This window comes from Pipra filicauda, unplaced genomic scaffold (assembly GCF_003945595.2).
Source record: "Pipra filicauda isolate LSUMZ 115617 unplaced genomic scaffold, ASM394559v2 scaffold93_size3172892_pilon, whole genome shotgun sequence".
Taxonomy (NCBI): Eukaryota; Metazoa; Chordata; class Aves; order Passeriformes; family Pipridae; genus Pipra; species Pipra filicauda.
In genome coordinates, this window is record NW_024105131.1 from 1123217 (window position 1) to 1141810 (window position 18594).

The window sequence follows — 18594 nt, forward strand, 5'->3', positions numbered from 1 at the left end:
ATTGTTCATACTCCATCTCATGTAACTGTTCAACAGCAAAACTCAACTATGGAAGTTTGGAGACAGCAGGTCTTATATGTTTTGTGGTGGATGTATTTTATTCTCTTTCTTACTTTCTCTTTTTTAGCCCCTGCTGAAGTCTTAGATTTGACAGTGACTAATGATGACAGCTTAGATGCTTTAAAAGTTAAGTGGAGAAAACCTTTGGGAAACTTCGATTTCTATAATATCACTCTGTCTCATCTTGGATCAGTTAAAGGAGTCAAAATTGTGCAGCCACCAATCACCGAGACTCACTTTGATAAGCTAACTCCAGGACGTCTTTATCAGGTTACTGCCCGCACAATCAGTGGTGAACTGTTTACTGATGGGATGGCAACTGGCAGGACATGTAAGTCTTCTGCTTCAGTAAGAATATTGTAAATAATGCTATTTTTGCCTACATTGGCCTTGTAGAAAATCATTGTAAGAGAAAATGGTTTGGATTCCAGGCAAAATAAGATAAAGAGCACAATATTTTTTCAGGAATACCCCTTTCTGACTCTCTGGCAATAGTTAATCTGTCAGTCAAAAGCAACTCCAGCATATCTTGTAAGCAGGCAACAGTAGTGCATTTTGGACCTTATAGTTAAGTGAGTTTGTTACAAAACTGTTGCACACAACTGCACTTCTGACCAACTTTGTTATCTTGAAGTCAACTTAGCATAGTATATAGAAGGAGTTACACTATGGGGAAGTGTGCATGTAGTCAAATTATTAACAGGTTTTAAAGTAATTTTGCAAGGTCCAGTCTTATTGGTCTTTCCAGACACAAATCTGCAAACCAGAAGAGATTAGGTCTCAGCTTTCTTTACTATATACGGCTTGGATTAACAAAGGCTTGTGGTAGCCTGGATAGAGCTGGGTTACGAGTTTCTTATTTTCTTTCAGAAATAATAATTTTCTTTCAAGTATCTCTTGTATGAGTTCTGAACCTGAAAAGTCCTGGCATAATTCTCCCACAGCATTACTGGACACAGAGATCCGTCATATTCTCCACACCAGCCTAGCACAACTCAAAGTTAGATGATAAAAATGTAAAAGTGGGTGAAGAACGCATACGTACATTGTTAGTAGACTCAGAGCCAAAAAATAGAAAATGTGTATGTGTGTGAGAGAGCCGAATATTTATTTTAGAAAATATTTCTCATCTACAACTACACATCTCATGTGAAAGGCACATCCTTGACATATCTAGTTGCTATCCCGTTCTCAGTGCAGGCTGGAAGAGCCCTGAAAAGTCTTTCATGTCCAGTAAGTACAAAGCTGGACTGGTAACATGCACGTCTGTTTTGTTGGTCTAGCCTACCATATAAGTCCTTTAACATTACCATTTCCATCTAAAAGGAGAGCTTCAGGCCTCACTCAGTGCCACTGATCTCCAGATTTGTGACCTAGACCCAGTGCTTTGAAAGCTGGAGATTAGAAGTCCCATTTCCAAGGATGCTGATCATGTGCAATTCCTTCCTTTGACTCTGCCATAGACACCAAGAGCTTTGAAAACAGAATCACTTCAGCAGAAGCTTAGTGGCCTAAGGATAAATTTCTGAATCCAGGCAGTCAGGTCTATAGATATTCTTAGGATCCCTCTGTAACTCAGAGAGCCAGGTGCCCAAGAACATAATATACATTGCTGTGTATTGAGAGGGTGCCTACAACAGCAGAACCTGCCAAGGAATGTTGTGGTGAGAAATATGGATATCTCAGAGACTGAAACTTTGTACCATACAGGTATAAAGATGTCCAGCCAGCCTGACAAGGCTGAACTTTATCTGTTATGATGTAAGTACATCTGTGCTTCCTAACAAAACAGTGCGCTTTTATTCACTCGGAGATTGAAACACATCTCACATATTCACTGGCATATGGGAGTTCTAGATTTGATACTTAGATACACATAGGAAGTAAAACTGGTGAGTATTTTGTGGTGCTGGTAGAAATCTTGCAATCTTGTGCTAGGTACTAAGCAATCAAGTATTAACTAAGCCAGATAAAACATGAGAGCATGATTCTAGCCTTAGTAGTTTACAGTTAATACTTGCTAATGATCTCAGGGCTCCAATGGTGATCTCTGAATATTGTAATACTAAGCTAGAGGTATCCTGACCTACGGGTCTGCATCTGTCTTCCAATCTCTGCTTGGTATGGTTAATATTTAATTATTTCATGAAAATCAGAAAAACTTCAGTGGTCCAGTGTGACCTGCAGCAGTAGGGCGAGAAGGTTGAGCATGTAAATTCAGGACCCTTGAAGTGCAGGACAGGATGGAGTAGAGGCTTTAATTGACCTCAGTTTTAACTGGTACCTTACAGCTGGGAAGAATTAGGGCATACAAAGGTGGAAGAAGCTATCTTTGTGGAATAAGCCATCAGACTTTGCATTTCTGCTGCTGAGGCTAGAATTTGACCCGTAGCAGTTGAGGTTTTGACTTTAGGTGCGAAAAATTGATTGACAGTTTCTGCATGAACTTAAGTGCAGGAAGCAACAGGGAAGCTAACTGAAAACCAAGAGATGCATCCAAGAAATGCACAGGGGAGATTTTGCCTGCCCCGAGAAGGGTTTCCCATTTCTGATGTCAGAAACCAGCAGGAAAAAAGTGAGTGGTTTGTGTGCGGAAGAGTAAAAGTTTTCTTTAAAATGAAAGCCAACCTTTCCGACAAGATACCTCACATTGCTCTAGCTGGTCCAGGTACTTGTACAATAGCTATGCTACAAGACAGGTTTTTCCAGCGTGCAGTTATGTCTCACCAGAAATACTCCACTTCAGTATTACTTTTTTGCTCTGTTCTTCCAGTTCCCCAGAACGTTTCAGAGCTGCAGGCCACTTCTGGTGGCTGGCTGAGGTCTCTGCGAGTGACCTGGCTGCCCCCTGCGGGAGACTGGGAGAGGTACCACCTGCTCCTTTGGAACCGCACGGCCCTGCTGCTCAACACCACCCTCGAGAAGAACACTACCGAATACCTCATCTGCGACGTGGGCCTCATCCCTGGGAGGGAGTACGGCGTGGATGTTGTTGTGGAGAGCGGTGATTTGCAGAGCAAGACTAGTTGCACAGGGAGAACGGGTCAGTGTGAGAGTGCAAAATGTTCAGCTGGGCTGTGAACACTCAAAGACTACTTGGGAATCCACAGACGAATTTCACATTAATACCGTAAAAAGAAACTCCCTTGTAAACTACAGAAACAATTGGTATTAGCAGTTCTGTGAAAACTTTCAGGGTTATTTTTGTGGTAATTGTTTTGTTAGTGAAAGTTTTAGGAACTATATCGCCATTCTGTCATGACTGGGGCATTACATTACATCTGCACTTCACCTGTTATATTTTGTAGCTGATTGGAGGCACCCTATAAAGTTCTTAAAGAGAGCAGCACAGGTCTTCCTGTATTGTTCATCAGTATGTTTCTTTGCCAGTCTGTATAAAGAATATCAGCAGTGTTAACCAAAGCTTCCTGAGGTGTATATTAGTGTGGCTGTTCCATAGCATACCAATTCTTGTTCCTTTGCTCCATAAAGAAAATGAGGTTAGTCGGTTCAAGTCAGTCTTTCCAAAGGAAATCCATGTATACTTCAAGGACAGAGTGGAATTCTTTTGCAGCTTGTTAGTGAAAGCCACATCTGATTACTTCAAATTTAAAAAATAATTGTAATATAATTGCTAGAATTTCTGCTCTATGGATACAGAATAAGTACAATTCAGAGGAAAGAAGACCTGAAGGGGGAATAAGAGGTAAGGCTCAAGCCTAAGCCTTACCTCACTGCAGAATGTGAGATTAGATAGGGCCACTCTATCCTGCTATACCCTTACCTGTCATTCCCTGAGACCGTAATTTGTTAATTTCACACAACAGCAAGACTAGTAGAAACTACAGAACTGAAGCTTTCTCTAACTTCTAGCAAATTTGGTCAGAGCAAGGCACATTCTCACCTTCCTTACCTTGACATATGTTGCAAATAATTTAAGTTTATGGTGTTACTTTTAATTGAGTCAGCTAAGCCGTTAATAGTTGGACTCAATGATCTTAGAGGTCTTTTCCAACCTAAGTGATTCTATGATTCTGTAATTAGGACATAGTCCATTAGATAATACCCAGCAGTGTATCACAACTGTGTTTGACCCACAGTCAGGTCCACAGTGTATCTTTTATGAAGCATAGCAATTTGTTGTAATTTAATTTTCTCTTACATAAACCCACAGCCTTGGAAAGTGAGTTGTATTTCAACGTGAGAGGGACAGAATCAGATTGGAGACTACATTAGGTAACATGCCTGCTGTTTATGCATGCACACACACACACACATGAACACACAGAAGTTCACTGATGGAATTCTTTCTTTTATACCACCGTAAGTTTGAAATGTCTCTCAACTTGACTGAGCTATAAACCACTGCAAAATCAATGTCACTCTGACCCTATAATTTGCATCCTTGTTTGTTAGAGCTAAATTAGTGAAGATTTGTTTTATGGTACAAATGTCTTATATCCTTGTCTAGCACCCAGAGTTCAAGAGGAAGTTCACTGACTTTCCTGTGTTTCCATTTATACTAAAATATATATCCTTACGTAAGTTTAAACCTAAGCCATAAGCCATTGCTGAAGTCTGTTGCTACAGCCCTTTGCTGGAAGAGTAGCACAAATACTAGATTTATAAGAATGGCTTCCTAGAGAAAGGTAAAGAATCTCCTCTTGACTGCAAATACTCTCTTGCTGTCACATATCTGTCTTACGGAACAGATTTCTCACAGCAGCTCGAGGCATGGCAAGTGCGTTCACTACAAAGTCCTGTTCTCCTTGTGATATTTGTGTACCTTTACAGCTCCAGAACCTGTTCTCCAGCTCCGTGTGAAGCATGCTAATGAATCTTCACTTAGTGTCATGTGGATGACCCCTGTTGCAGAATGGGACAGCTATGTGGTTTCCCTGGGAGACAGTGATCTTACTATCATAAAAAAAGAGCTTGACAAAGAAGCTAAGGAATTCACTTTCACTGGCTTGGTACCAGGAAGAAAATATACAGCTACCATCACTACCATTAGCGGGACTTTAAGCAACTGGACTTCAGTGGAAGGAAGAACAGGTATTGTCAAACTGTTTTAATCTTTTCTTCTGTTAACTATTAATGATTTTCTTTGCTTTGTATGAATTAACTCGGTGTCTAAATCTCAAACATCTTGATCTTATGTTCGTTTCAAAAGTTGTGTTTCTGAGCCTCTGATTTCTGACTGTCAGTTATCTTGCAGTACTTATTTAATATTTTTGGGAAATGGATGTGTAATTCCTGGCAAAACAGTTTTCTGAGGTATTATGTCATGTCTAATCAATCTACACTAGCACAATATTCCATATAAGAAGAAAAATTTTCGCTGCGTACTTTCAGGAAGGTCACTTCCTTGATTCAAAGCATTCATCATCTGGGAAAAAAACAAACATCACCACACAGAAAATGTTACTTTAGGGGGAACATTCTGAGGGTGACAGACACAAAACATATGTGACCTTGAAGATGTATTTTGAATCTTTCTACTCTTTGGATTCCAGCATATGTATCTGTTATGGGCATGATTGCTGTCACAAGAAAGGTCCCATTCCCACCCCCTGCAGGGTGCTAATTCTATGCAGGTGTGCAAAGTTTTAAACCATATGTGATGCTTTACTCTGCTTGACTTAAGGGTTCTCCGATGCAAACAAAGTTTTAAAATGTAGCTCTGGTCTGGCACAGCACAGTGAAAAACAATCTGCTAGTGTCTGAATCTAATCATACCAATGGCTTGATAGTGGTCCTTGCTTAAATTTTGTTACTCCTTCCAAGGCCTGATAAGTTTAACTTACACATTCATTTCTCTGCTATGTGATTAGATAGCTGGAATTTCACTTCCGTCTGACTTATGCCCCTTTAGGAGGCCTATTCAGGCATAAAGGTTATGGTGTCCCACTTCACTAGTATGAATCAATGCTTCAAAACCCATCAGACAGGGATAGTGTGTCAACATTACATTGAAAATGAGTTAAAAGGAATGAACGTCAGTTAATTTGAGCATAGGTTCGAATAAGCATTCCAAACCTCTGAATCTTCCTAGCAGCAGGACAGGCTTGAAAAATATTGCTGGGAATATGACAGAAATAGGTCTTACATGCATCCCAGATTGGTCAGCTTCCAGTGACACTTGAGGTACCACTAAAAGTGCGTTTAGCGCAGAAATGTGGCACTTCAGTGTCTTGTTGGAGCTTACTAGGTCATGATAGTTGAAAAAAAATGTAAAGTTGATAAAAAACTGAATCAAAAATCCTTTCTGTTTTATAATGCTATGTGCCTAATTTTATAGCTTTCGTTAATGATTGCTAATCCAGTACTATGTATGCAAAAAGGTTGACATAAAAGGAGATGAAGAGTGCAATCATATTTTATAAAGTTGGAATCTTCTGTATTTCAGTTGTACTTGGTCCTGTAATCAGAAATACTTAGCAAGAAGTAACTGTATTTCCTTGCTTTGGCCAAATATTGTCAACTTAAATAAAAAAAAGAGGATTTGCAGTAAAGTTTGGGCAACATATTACATTCCTTTGTTATTTCTTTATCCTTTTTGGTCTGACTAAATTAACGAGGTTATACTTGGATAAATGTTATGTTTGTTTAACAGTTCATCTTTTGATGCTATAAAAGTTGATATCCTGCAGATCTTCTGATGTAAAAAGTAAAACCAAAACCATCCCACTCAGTTATGCCCAAAATTCAGGGGTCTAACACAGCATAGATGACTGTGCCTGAGGTATTCCTTAAACAAGCTTGCCATTTATTAGGAATGAAAGATGGAAATAGGAGAGGAAAGGGAGAATGAAAGACACATACTGTATTTGAAATAGTCATCAAAAGAACTCATGTGATTTCTTAAATTGATGGGTTTTGTTTAATGATATTTATAAAATACCATCTCTTCCAGTTCCTTGATCTTGAATAATTTTGGTCTGGCTGAGAAAAGCTGTGCTAAAGCCTGAAAGACCTTTCTGTGACTTACTTAGTTTCCCATAGACCACATCCCAACAGACAGGAAGCAGTCCACAGTTAGATTATTTTTAGTCCTGTTGAGTCTGGCTGCAAATTGGAATGTTCTTTTGATGCACTTCCTCAGTGTGACTAAACTTGGGTTCTTTGGGGGATTCTGTTTTGTTTTGTTTCTCCTCAGTAATATTAAGACAATTTTATTTTCAGTGCCAGCCCAAGTGACTGATCTGATTGTGGCAAGTCAGGGATCAACCAACAGCTTATTCACCAACTGGACAAGAGCTCCGGGAGATGTAGACTCATACCAAGTGCTATTGATTCACGAGAATGTTGTCATTAAAAATGACACTGTTCCCAGTGAAACCAACAGATATCACTTCTATGCTCTGAAACCTGGAGGACTCTATTCAGTTGTTGTCACCACTGTCAGCGGAGGGATATCTTCAAGGCAAAAGATTGCAGAGGGAAGTACAGGTAAAAAGGAAAATACTCCAGCATGTCTTTTCTTAGTTCTTAAAAGATGAATTTATTAAAGAGAATGGGCTTGTGATTAAGCCACTGCACTGAGAATCCAGAATTATGGAACTTTCATCTATATAATTCCTGTATGTGACCTCAGGCACACTGTGGGTCCAGATTCATGTAAACATAGCTTTAGGGAGCTAACTGCTCTGCCTACAACAGGAATTCCATACAGCAGGATCACTCTGTAATAAAGACAAAAATATACCCTGAGAGTAATGTACAGCTGTGGTGGTGAATCACTCCTTGGAAGAGACTTTCTTGTTCCATTGACTACATGGTGGTGTAGAGTGATTGCTCCTTACTTAGGTGTGCCAACTGTCTGCCTAAAGGTAGTGGGATGAATCTGTGTTTCAGTTTCTCATGCCCCATTCTTTTTCTCTAATGCACCATCAAAGAATGTCCGCCAGGGTTAATTACTCATTATGACGCTCTTCTGTACTGCATAGCACAGGATTTACTATTGCATCAAATTCTCTAAGTTTAAAGACTCATGAAATATAGTACCAGTTGTTTGGATATTTAGATAGAGGAAAACTTTGACAACACAGTGCAATTTCACCCTTTATGTGAATTTGGCAAAGGCCAAGCATTCTGCAGTTTGCTTCAATGTTCTCCTTGAAAACAACTGTTTTCAGGGGAAAAAACAAAAACAAACCTGAAAAAACAACTGGAGAAGAATAATACTAAAAGGCTTAAAGTACATAAACATTTTGTAAAATCTGAGGGTTTTGTCTCTGATAGCTGATGGCCAGCCCCTCTACAGAGGTAAGTCAGTTCAGTGCATCAGAGTCCAGTGAAAATGTGGCAGTTCATTATTTTTAAGCTCTGCCAATGTAATACCTCTGAGAGTTTTGTACATGCGATGTAGTTCTGGCAATGTGGAACCTTTGAGCTCACCTTGAAAAACAAGTGGCATTCCTGTTTTGGCCACTAGGCGTCAGAGAACTCACTGGAAATGAAACACATTCAGCTATGGGCCTCAAGGTCCTACCAGCCTCAGTAGTTATTGCTGTTACTGAGGAATGGCAATTTGAGAGGATAACTCAACTTCTGGGATTTTAGAAGTGCTGGGATCACGCCACCAAAGACAATTTCCTTCACTATATTCAAAAAAGCAGTTGAACATTGCTAAGTGGGAATCAGTGCAGTACTTTTCAGGAGTCCCAGACTGCTTATTTTGCAGGGGATAGTATTCCAGGCATTCCTACAACAATAAGAATTGACTAGTTAAAGTTTTTTTTGTTTTTCCTCTTTGTTGCACAGTTCCTTCCAGCGTGACTGGAGTAACAGTAAATAACTCAGGTCGCAGTGACTACCTCAGTGTGTCTTGGCTGCCAGCTTCTGGAGATGTAGACAGTTACTTGGTAACACTCTCTCACCATGACCAGATTGTTCAGACTCTCACCATTCCCAAATCCTTCAGTGAATGCTCCTTCAGCAACCTTACTCCTGGAACACTTTACAAAGTGATGATAACCACAAAGAGTGGGAAGTATGAAAATTATACCTTCAGCCAGGAACGAACAGGTAAAGAGAGGCTCTGAACAAATCCAATCACTGTAACCACTTTGTATAGCCATTCAATGATTTATCAATATCTGATCAATCTGGGATAGACGCGTAGGGGTTGGAGGCTCAAACCATAAAATTACAGCTTTATAGACTTAGTTTTATTCTTATGCCCTTGTTACTGCTTTACGTCCTACAGAAATTCTTTAGTGTGAATAAAAATCGTGTCGGTCCTTAGGAGTGAGCAGAAATCATGTATCAGTTTTGGTTCAAATGCGTTGTTCTGCCCTTAACCCCTCTACTTGGCTCTTCAAGTATATCCGGCAGAGCGTCTCCCCAGAAAGTTACTCAAGCACTGAAAGAACAGGTTAGGATAGGCTAACTAGTGCAATGTTAGCAAGGTATCACAATAATGACTAACATCCATGTCAATTGGTTTTAGTGTTGTAACACATGTATCTATGGTTTTGGTCATGCCGAGTTCCAGAATATTATAACAGGAATAGAGAAATGTCAGAAAAGGATGGCAATAATGATGGGAAGCTTTTTAAAATTTTCTCAAGGATTGAAAAGACTGAGACTTTATACTTGATAAACCAGTAGAATAAAAGAAAGATGGTAAGGGGTGTTAAAATGGCAAAGAGTATCAAGTTAAAGGAATTTTAGTCTTCTCATGATGTAAGTGAAAATTCAAGGAACAGCCCTGTAAATATGGAGGACTAAACTCAGGATTAGTGTGAACCTGTGGAACTCAGTACTATAAGCAAAACTGACCAAGTTCCTTAAGACCAAAAATTGGAAAGGCAAACCATTGTCATATGATATAAAGCAGCCTGGAAACCGCAGTTACTCTTTTATTGCTTAAATCCACATTGTGGTCTTTTTGCAACTTCCTTACAAAAGCCTAGTAATTACCACAAATATGGTCCACTACCGCAACTCCAGTTAGTTCAGAAAGTTATTGCTTTATGAATCTTTAACTGTGTTTTTTTCTTTCAGTCCCTTCAAGTGTTCAGGGACTTACTGTCAGCAATTCAGCCAGAAGTGACTACTTGAAGGTGTCCTGGTTACATGCATCTGGGTATTTTGATAATTATGAAGTGATCATCAGGAACAACAACGATTTCATCCAAACAAAAAGTGTCCCAAAGGATGAAAATGAATGTGTGTTCACTAATCTGGTCCCAGGGAGGCAGTACAGTGTCACGGTCAGCACAAGGAGTGGGAAATACGAAACTAGTGAAAGGGTCTATGGCAGAACAAGTAAGTAAACACCCTGGAAACATTCTGAGACACCTCTTTTTTTTTTTATTTCCCATACCCAGGCACAAAAATCTGATATGATTTTAACATAGAATGTTGCTGTGTCTCTTCGAATGTGTATTATTCCAAATACAGAAAACAGTTTTTAGTTTATGACCAGCTTTTAAGTTACAAACATATAAAAAGTGAATGAAGAGACCTGTGCTGTGATTTTGGAAAGCAAATCTTGAACCATTGAAAACTGGAAAACAGTGGTACAGTTTTCCACGTAAGCTTACTATTTATAATTAAATTATGCCGGAATGTACAAGATAGTTTTTTCTGGTCATGGAAATGTATAAAGAAGAAGATAGACTAGACCTTAGTCTACTCAAACTACCCCAAGAACTGGAATTGGAGAGCATGGAGCAGGGGTAGTAAGGTGGCTAGTCGTGAGACAGCAGAGATCTGGAGGCAATCTACCTGTCTTCACCTAGCACTGCATGTGAGTTAAGGAGCCATGCTGAGACAACTGAGTTTATTAACACAGATGTAGCACTGGGCAAAAACAACTGACCTGTGCCTGGCAGGAGCTGGAAACTGCACATTGTGGTGCTGCATCCCACAGATGGATTGCCTTGGCTCTGCGCTAGCTCAGGCCTCTTTGCACCATATTTGTTGTACATGAGATCTTACTCAGTTTCTGTTGGCTAGGCAAACTCCCTGCAGGCTCCATTATTATTCATTTATTATTTATATGCTGATAGATTGGGGACTCCAGTTCTGAAATGGGACCTTCCAGTGTTAGATGGGGTGCAAACCACCCAAATAACTGCAATATACTGCTTTTCCTAGGGAACTGAATGAAAAGTTTTAGCTCAGAAGCGTGGCTTCAGAGCTGTTAGCTTTTTGCTGTGATCTGTTAGTAAGTACTGAGACGTGTCCTATCTTTCTTCTTACCTCTTCAGTGCCAGAGTCAGTGAAGGAACTGACTCTTAGTAACAGGACCACAGAAGATCTGCAGGTAACTTGGTCAAAGGCTGAGGGGGATGTTGATAAATACGAGATTCAACTCCTCTTCAATGATATGAAGATCTTCCCACCCATTTTCCTTGGGAACACCATTGAGGAATATTGGTTCACAGCTCTGACTCCAGGACGTCTATACAAAATTCTTGTCTTGACCATCAGTGGAGATGCACAACGTGCTACTTTCATAGAAGGCCTGACAAGTAAGAAATAATGTGGCATTTAAAATGTGTTGAGGCTTCTCTAGAATGAAGCACTGAAAATCAAAGGTGAACCATGATCTTATTTGAGCTCCTGTAACACTGGCTCAAAGACATCAGATCTCATTGAAAATCACACTAGTACTGCAAACAAATTGATCTGTTGCTTAATAAACAAATGTCACAGTTACCAATATTTGATTATTGGCAGATCGTCTGATTTGTTGCATGGGAATGGTATTGAAGTGTCAGCGTTTGGGTTTCTGTTATTCCCATGCACACCAGTTGTTTGCTCAGTATCTGTATTAAATCACTATTTTACACCTCTGTTACCCACCTGAAATGAATGGGTGAGATAATAACTGCAGAATGGCTAATTAACTAAGGTACATGAAGAGCTTTGATTTTTTTTGAGATGTTTTCAAAATATCATTTGGACAAGAGGGAGGTTATGCAAATAAAAGGAGGCAGAAACTTTTTTGTTTATGTTGTGTTTGCTTTTGCTCCTATGAAAACAGAGAATTGCTTTTCTAAAATGGCGTAATCCTACACAAATGTCTTCAACTTTACTTGTGTTTACCAGTGTCTGAAATTACTCGTTCCTGTAAATGATCTTTGTCCTTTGAATCATTTGCTGTGGCCATTAAAAGGTAGAAAGTAGAAAGTCTGGATCAAACAGGAAATTTGTGAGCAGGTGCCTTTTTGTTCCCTTTTTTTTTCAGTTCCAAGCGTGGTCAGAAACATTCACGTGTCACCTAATGGCATGACAAACAGCCTGAAAGTGAGCTGGACTCCTGGAGGTGGAGATGTTGATTCCTATACGGTGACCATATTTCAGCAAAACCATCAGCTTGATTCCCAGAGTGTCTCCAAACATGTTTCTGAGCACACATTTCACAAGCTGGAAGCTGGGGAGCAGTACCGGGTGGTGGTGCAGTCTAACAGTGGCACCTTGCACAACAGCTTAGCAGCTTTTGGGAGAACAAGTACGTTTCTTTTGAGATAAGGAGCAAGTTGCATTATGTCTTCCCAGAAACTGACCCTTATTCAATAATGTTTATGAAGGTACTATTGGGTATGGGGACACCCAGACTCATGAGTGACATATTGGACTTCGTATCAAAGAGTCATGACTCTTGCAAACACTTAGCATGGGTCTGTTGATACCAGTGAGACGTGTCACATGAGTAGCTTTACCTGGGTGAATGTGCGTGGAATTCAAGTCCCCAGCCCAAAGTCTGCCTTCATGGGATGAGTGCAGTGCCATCCCTCTCGTGTTTTAGCAGAGCCCATTGCATGATCAGGGCTTGTTAGACAATGTATTGCTCCAGTATCCTGCACATCAGAACATATAAAACAATGCAACAGCTTGCTTTTAATCTATTCTCTCTCTTTAGCATCTACATGTATTAATTATCTGTGGCCTTGTGCAACAGCTGCTGGCTAACATTTTCTTTTTTGTGCCACTATTTTGCACCAATTTACCACTTTATTTTTCATTTTTTTTCTCATATGCCTTTATTAACTGTTTTGGTCAGTTCATCTCACTCTCCTTCTCCCTCTTTTCATGATAGTTTATAGATATCTCTTGCTTCTCCATGCCCAGTTCAGCTGTCCATGATGCTCTTTACATTTGTCTGATTGTATTTATGTCTAGGAATTATTTGTTTTGATCAACATATGCAGACATTGCTTTTCCCACAAGTGAACTTGAAAGCATATGAAGTTATGTTCTGTTAATTACTTCACTCATATTTGTGTATTGAATGGTCTGTATTTCACCTAGTAATGTCCTACCTTTAATTGTTTCCAGTTCCAGCCTCTGTCCAGGAATTATTAGCTGATCATGCTTACAGCAGTCATTCCTTGTTAGTAACCTGGCAGAAAGCTCCTGGTGTAGCTGAGAGATATGACATTCTGCTCTTGAATGAACAAGGAGTCCTCCTGAGCAACAAATCAGAGCCAGCTGCTGCCAAACAGCACAAATTTGAAGATTTATTAGCTGGCAAGAAGTATAAAATACAAGTTTTGACAGTCAGTGGTGGGCTCTTCAGTAAGCGTGCAGAAACTGTTGGCCGAACAGGTAATTAGAACATCTTGGTTTATTTATAGTTCCCTCAGTCAGATATCATTAAATACATGAATCATCTGTATATCTGGAAAGATTCTAGTAAGGAACAAACTCCAGATATTTATGCATCATTTTTCTTGATATGTGCTTGGTATGTCAATCCGAAATTTGTTATCATAATAACGCGACCATGGTTCATAATAAGGATGTTAAACCAAAGTGCTGAATGCTTCCCTCGGTTGGTCTGTTGTGGAACTACCTGAATGCTTTATTGTCATCAGGTTTTTAAATCATAATCTCGAGGCTCTTAGTGTAGGATTTGATGTTAACGTACACCTCTAAACTCAGAGCCAAGTGCCACGTCTTGCTTGCAGTCTTTACTCATTTGAAGATTCCTGTTGAAACTGATGGACAATTCTGTGTGAGTACAGGCTGGAGAATCAGGCCCACTGGGAAATACAAGTATTGTATCGGAGAAGATTCACTGGCATATCATAAATGCTTTCTTCTTGTTTCTGACAGTTGCTATTGATATTTTTTAGCTACTTGTGGCTTAATTGAGATGTATTCCAGCCATGAGTTGTTACTTTACTAAAGGTTCAGCTTAGTGGCTAGACTCTTTGGTATTTACTCTTACATTTATCCTTCTTTGCAGTTCCAGCAGCTGTTACAAATCTGAAAGTCACAGAGAACACCACTGATCGACTGTCCTTCAGCTGGACCACCTCGCAAGGGGAGCTTGATTCATATGACATCTTCCTGTACAACCCAGACAAATCCCTTCATGACAGGATTTCAGGAGAGCAGCACCTCCAGCAGTGTTCATTCCAGAACCTACGTCAAGGCAGGATGTATCGAATGGTGATTGTTACCCACAGTGGAGACCTCACTAACGAGTCATCTATCTTTGGAAGAACAGGCAAGAACATCCAAGAAAACCACCTGTGCTCATGGGGGACACCAGTGAGCTGGTCTGAGTCTGATGCTCATACTAGATTAAAGCAACTTTTAGAAATATCAAAATTGTCTCTTATGTTTAAAAAACATTAGCTAAATAAAAAGGTAAATTCTGAATGACATGGTTACAGCAGGAAAAATTAAGCAAAAAACTTTACAATAGTTCCTAGGAACTCAAGTCAGGAAAAGAGCATATCAATGTATGCTGCTTAAGCCTTAAGGGGAAATGGCTGTCTCCCATCCTGAAAGCAGTATTGGTCTATGAGTGGAAAAGGCAAAAAGGCAAACCAAGTCAGGTTAATGGGAAAAGCAATCTACTAGTGAAATAAAACTTTTTTCCCAATGGGAGCTCTGGCTGCAGCTCTGTGTTTGTTCAGTCACATGTGGGAAGCAGAGTTTTCTAAACAGCTTTAGCAACTCTAGCACCTTGTGAAACCTTTCTTTATTCTAGTGAGGCACCATATAGTGACCCCTCCGTAAGACTGTGTCTGTGCAGTGGTGTCCTTTCTTTAGCTGTCTCAGAATTGGATGTTTCCAAACACTGACTGGGAAAAAGCTGCTTAACACTTGAAAAACTGTCCATTATAAACATTTCAACCTCTCTTGGGAACAGTGGCCATTCAAACTAAGAATCAGCTCCTGATGCTACCAGGATGCTTCCTGGTGCTTCCTGGCTTTTTGGCCAGCTGTGGTGGCTACTAGTTTTATTACATGACTGTTGTTACAGGATAAGTGTAAGGTCTGGTTGCTTCTTCTCACCCTAAGGATGTTCTACATAAAAAAATATTCGTTCCTGTTTTTTTCAGTACCTGCCCCAGTCGTTGGTCTCAAGGCATCCAACCGAAACATGACAGACAGTCTGTGGTTCACCTGGGGTCCAGCAGCAGGAGATGTTGACTTCTATGAGCTGAATCTTTACAACCCAAATGGGACACAGAAAGAAACCTGGCAAAGGAAAGACCTGAAAGAGTGGCATTTCCAGGGGCTCATTCCTGGCAGAAAGTACACTTTGGTTGTGGTGACTCACAGTGGTGACCTGATCAACACAGCAAACGCTGAAGGAAGAACAGGTATGGGATTTCTTCTTTTGTCCCATCTGTCTGAATTCATATTAGTTCACAACTATGCAACAGACCTATTCTGAGAAAGGATTCATTACATAAATCATTGAAGGTGAAAAGATAAAGAATAACTTTAAGTATGTTAAACTGATGGAGAGTGAAAGAAAAACAGTCATCACTGTTTTTCTTCCAAAGGCTCAGGAATATGTAATGTCCATGAAAGTGACCATCATCAGCACAGGTGTGGTAGCTGGCTGTGTACACAGGATAACAGACTACTTTGTGCTGCATGAAGAAAATAATGCATGTTTCATCTTATTTGTCTTGTGTAAAAATTTGTTAAGAATCTCTTTTTCTTCTTTCCTTTTTCCCCATCTTTCTGTGTAGCACCCAGCCCCCCTAACACTGTATCGTTTACTGATGTTGCAAACACTTCTTTATCAGTCACGTGGCTGGGTCCTCCAGACTGGACAGACTATGACGATTTTGAGTTGCAGTGGCTTCCAAAGGATCCCCTCACAGTATTCAATCCCTACAGCAGCAGCAAATCTAAAGTACGTATCATCTATGGCCTGCGACCGGGAAGACTCTATGAGTTCAGCGTCAGAACCGTCAGTGGTGACAACTGGAAGACATACAGTCAGTCACAGTCTGCAAGTGTGAGAACGAGTAAGTAACAATTCCCATTGCACCCTAACACTCAGCTGGAGAAGATGCAAAACTGTTAAATCTTACCAATTTGTTACATAGTAATCTCTGTTAATTAATTCATGAATTCAGTGGTGAATTCAGCTACATTCTAAGCCCTTGCTGTGTGCAAGGTCAACTGTTTAAAAGATTGAAAATGTACATACATTTATAATTCTCACATCCAGAGTGGGACTGTTTGGTTGCAGAGCCTGAATCAGTCAGTTTCAGGGGTAAAATGAGGTTGAATATGCAAACTTCTCTTGACAGTAGGATATTGAAATAAAATATTTCTGAATGATAAGACAGGAAGGATGAATGAAACTGTGCCGTACTAGATTTGAAACTGGAATCAGTATTTCACTACTCTGTGTTTCTGTCTGTGTCTGTGGATCTATATTATCTCTAGCAACCTCAGTAACAGGCTGATTTGAAAAAGTGACCTGGAATTGTGAAAATAACTGAGCCTTGACAAATCCTCGTGTCATTTGGGATGGGATTCAGCTCTCAACTGATATCTGTGTTTAGTAAGCTGTATAGCTCTGTAGATTTAATTCAGCATATTAATTAAAATTTCACCTGTATTTAATCACTTAAATGTAATGTCTGCCATCTGAAAGGGATATCCTGTTTTTGTTATATGTCACATGTTATAAATGGTGCTCCCATATTACATGGATGAAGCATACGTCTGTGGTATGTTTTAGTAATATGGACACACTACGTTCTACCCAGGAAACCAGATCAGTCATGAGATGACAGTATCGATATTGACTGGTTGTAACAGCGTTCTAGAAATCCTTTGCTTTGCAGTGTTGCTGTTCTTGTTAAGACTTCAGTGAGTAGGTTTTCTTGGCTTGTTTTCACAGTTAATTACTGAAGCTTCACAAACCTGATGGGGCTGATGTCACTAGATCTGATTTCAGATGGCTAAAATGAGTTAGAAGGCCTTGCATAATAATCAGACAACACACATTTGCAGGAGAGATGGGAATTCTGAATCCCAGCCTCCTGCTCTTATCTAATGGTTAATGCAGAATCTAGGAGCTGTAATGTCAGCAGAGAATGTACGATGCCTGTCCCTTTTCTCACTGAGCTTAAACTTCTCAACATTTCTCTAGAACCAGACAAGATACAAAGTCTTCACTGTCGGCCCCAAACCTCTACTGCCATCGCATGTTCCTGGACTCCTCCTGATTCTGACTTTGATGGGTATAGCATTGAATGCAAAAAAATGGACACTCGTGAAGTGGAATTTTCTAAAAGGATAGAAAAAGACAAATCTCTACTTAATATCATGACCCTCGTTCCCCATAGACGATATCTGGTGTCCATCAAGGTGCATTCTGCAGACATGACGAGTGAAGTAGTTGAAGACAGCACCATCACAATGATTGATCGTAAGTGGAATTCTGGGTTGCCCTGAAGAGAGGCAGTGAGCAGCAATAAGCAGTTGCTTGTGTTGGTTAGACAGCAAAAGGAGTTCTGAACTCCACAATTGCCAGTGTGTGGCACTTTTAATCTTGTGGCTGAAGTAGACTGAACCTGTCCTTTGGTCCCTGCTGTGACAGACAGTGCAGGATTTTGGCTATATTGCCTCTCGTTACATTACCAGACCCAATTATTTGGCTCATTCATGAAATATAGCCTGAGAAACATAAACAGTTATCCCTGTCCTCATCATCACACGCCTTCAATTGTCTTCATGGTTGTTGCTTGGCTTCCTGTGTCTGCCATTTCCTCTCACGGATTGGAGGATGGAAACCATCCTCAGCACAAATATGCATCAATAAGCACACTGGATTGTGGTACTGTGTTCTCTTTGGGTTTCTGTACACTCTTCTGAGGTGCTACTTGACCAAATCACCTGCAGGAATTTTAGCTGAGGGAGCATCACAGATATCCATAGCATATGTTTTGAACCAGTTTCTTCAGTTTCTCCACCTGTAGGCTGCTGAGTGGAGGGTAGCAGTAGCATCTGCTGGTGCCTCTGAACTACCAGGCATCACTGCAGTCAACAGCCTGCCATCACTGACCTAGAGCTGCTCCAGTTTTTGCAGCACCTCAGGATTCAATGGCACATTCAGTGCAAAGGCTTGAACCGTTCCAGGGCTAAACTCAAAAATTACAGGATGGCCAGGAAGCCTATATTCAGGGATGCCTGTATAACTGCTTATTAAAAGCCACATTTTTTTGAAATGCTAGATCATAAAAGTAATGTTTGCTTTGGGAGCTATTGAGCTAAGCTACAGAGTTCAGTCACCAACTCACCTCC

At 40.2% G+C, this 18594-nt stretch overlaps 1 protein-coding gene across 2 annotated transcripts in view; it reads left to right on the forward strand.

Moving 5' to 3' along the window:
* PTPRB (protein tyrosine phosphatase receptor type B) overlaps positions 1 to 18594 on the forward strand; it is a 63157-nt gene that overhangs the window by 24974 nt on the left and 19589 nt on the right. For both annotated transcript variants that reach the window (XM_027721942.2, XM_027721944.2), the window contains 13 exons: positions 128 to 391; positions 2834 to 3103; positions 4855 to 5115; positions 7246 to 7512; positions 8827 to 9090; positions 10072 to 10335; positions 11283 to 11546; positions 12266 to 12529; positions 13357 to 13626; positions 14270 to 14533; positions 15378 to 15641; positions 16020 to 16301; positions 17441 to 17719. In XM_027721942.2, coding sequence (XP_027577743.2) covers positions 128 to 391; positions 2834 to 3103; positions 4855 to 5115; positions 7246 to 7512; positions 8827 to 9090; positions 10072 to 10335; positions 11283 to 11546; positions 12266 to 12529; positions 13357 to 13626; positions 14270 to 14533; positions 15378 to 15641; positions 16020 to 16301; positions 17441 to 17719 — 3477 coding nt within the window. The remainder of the gene's footprint in view (positions 1 to 127; positions 392 to 2833; positions 3104 to 4854; positions 5116 to 7245; positions 7513 to 8826; positions 9091 to 10071; positions 10336 to 11282; positions 11547 to 12265; positions 12530 to 13356; positions 13627 to 14269; positions 14534 to 15377; positions 15642 to 16019; positions 16302 to 17440; positions 17720 to 18594) is intronic.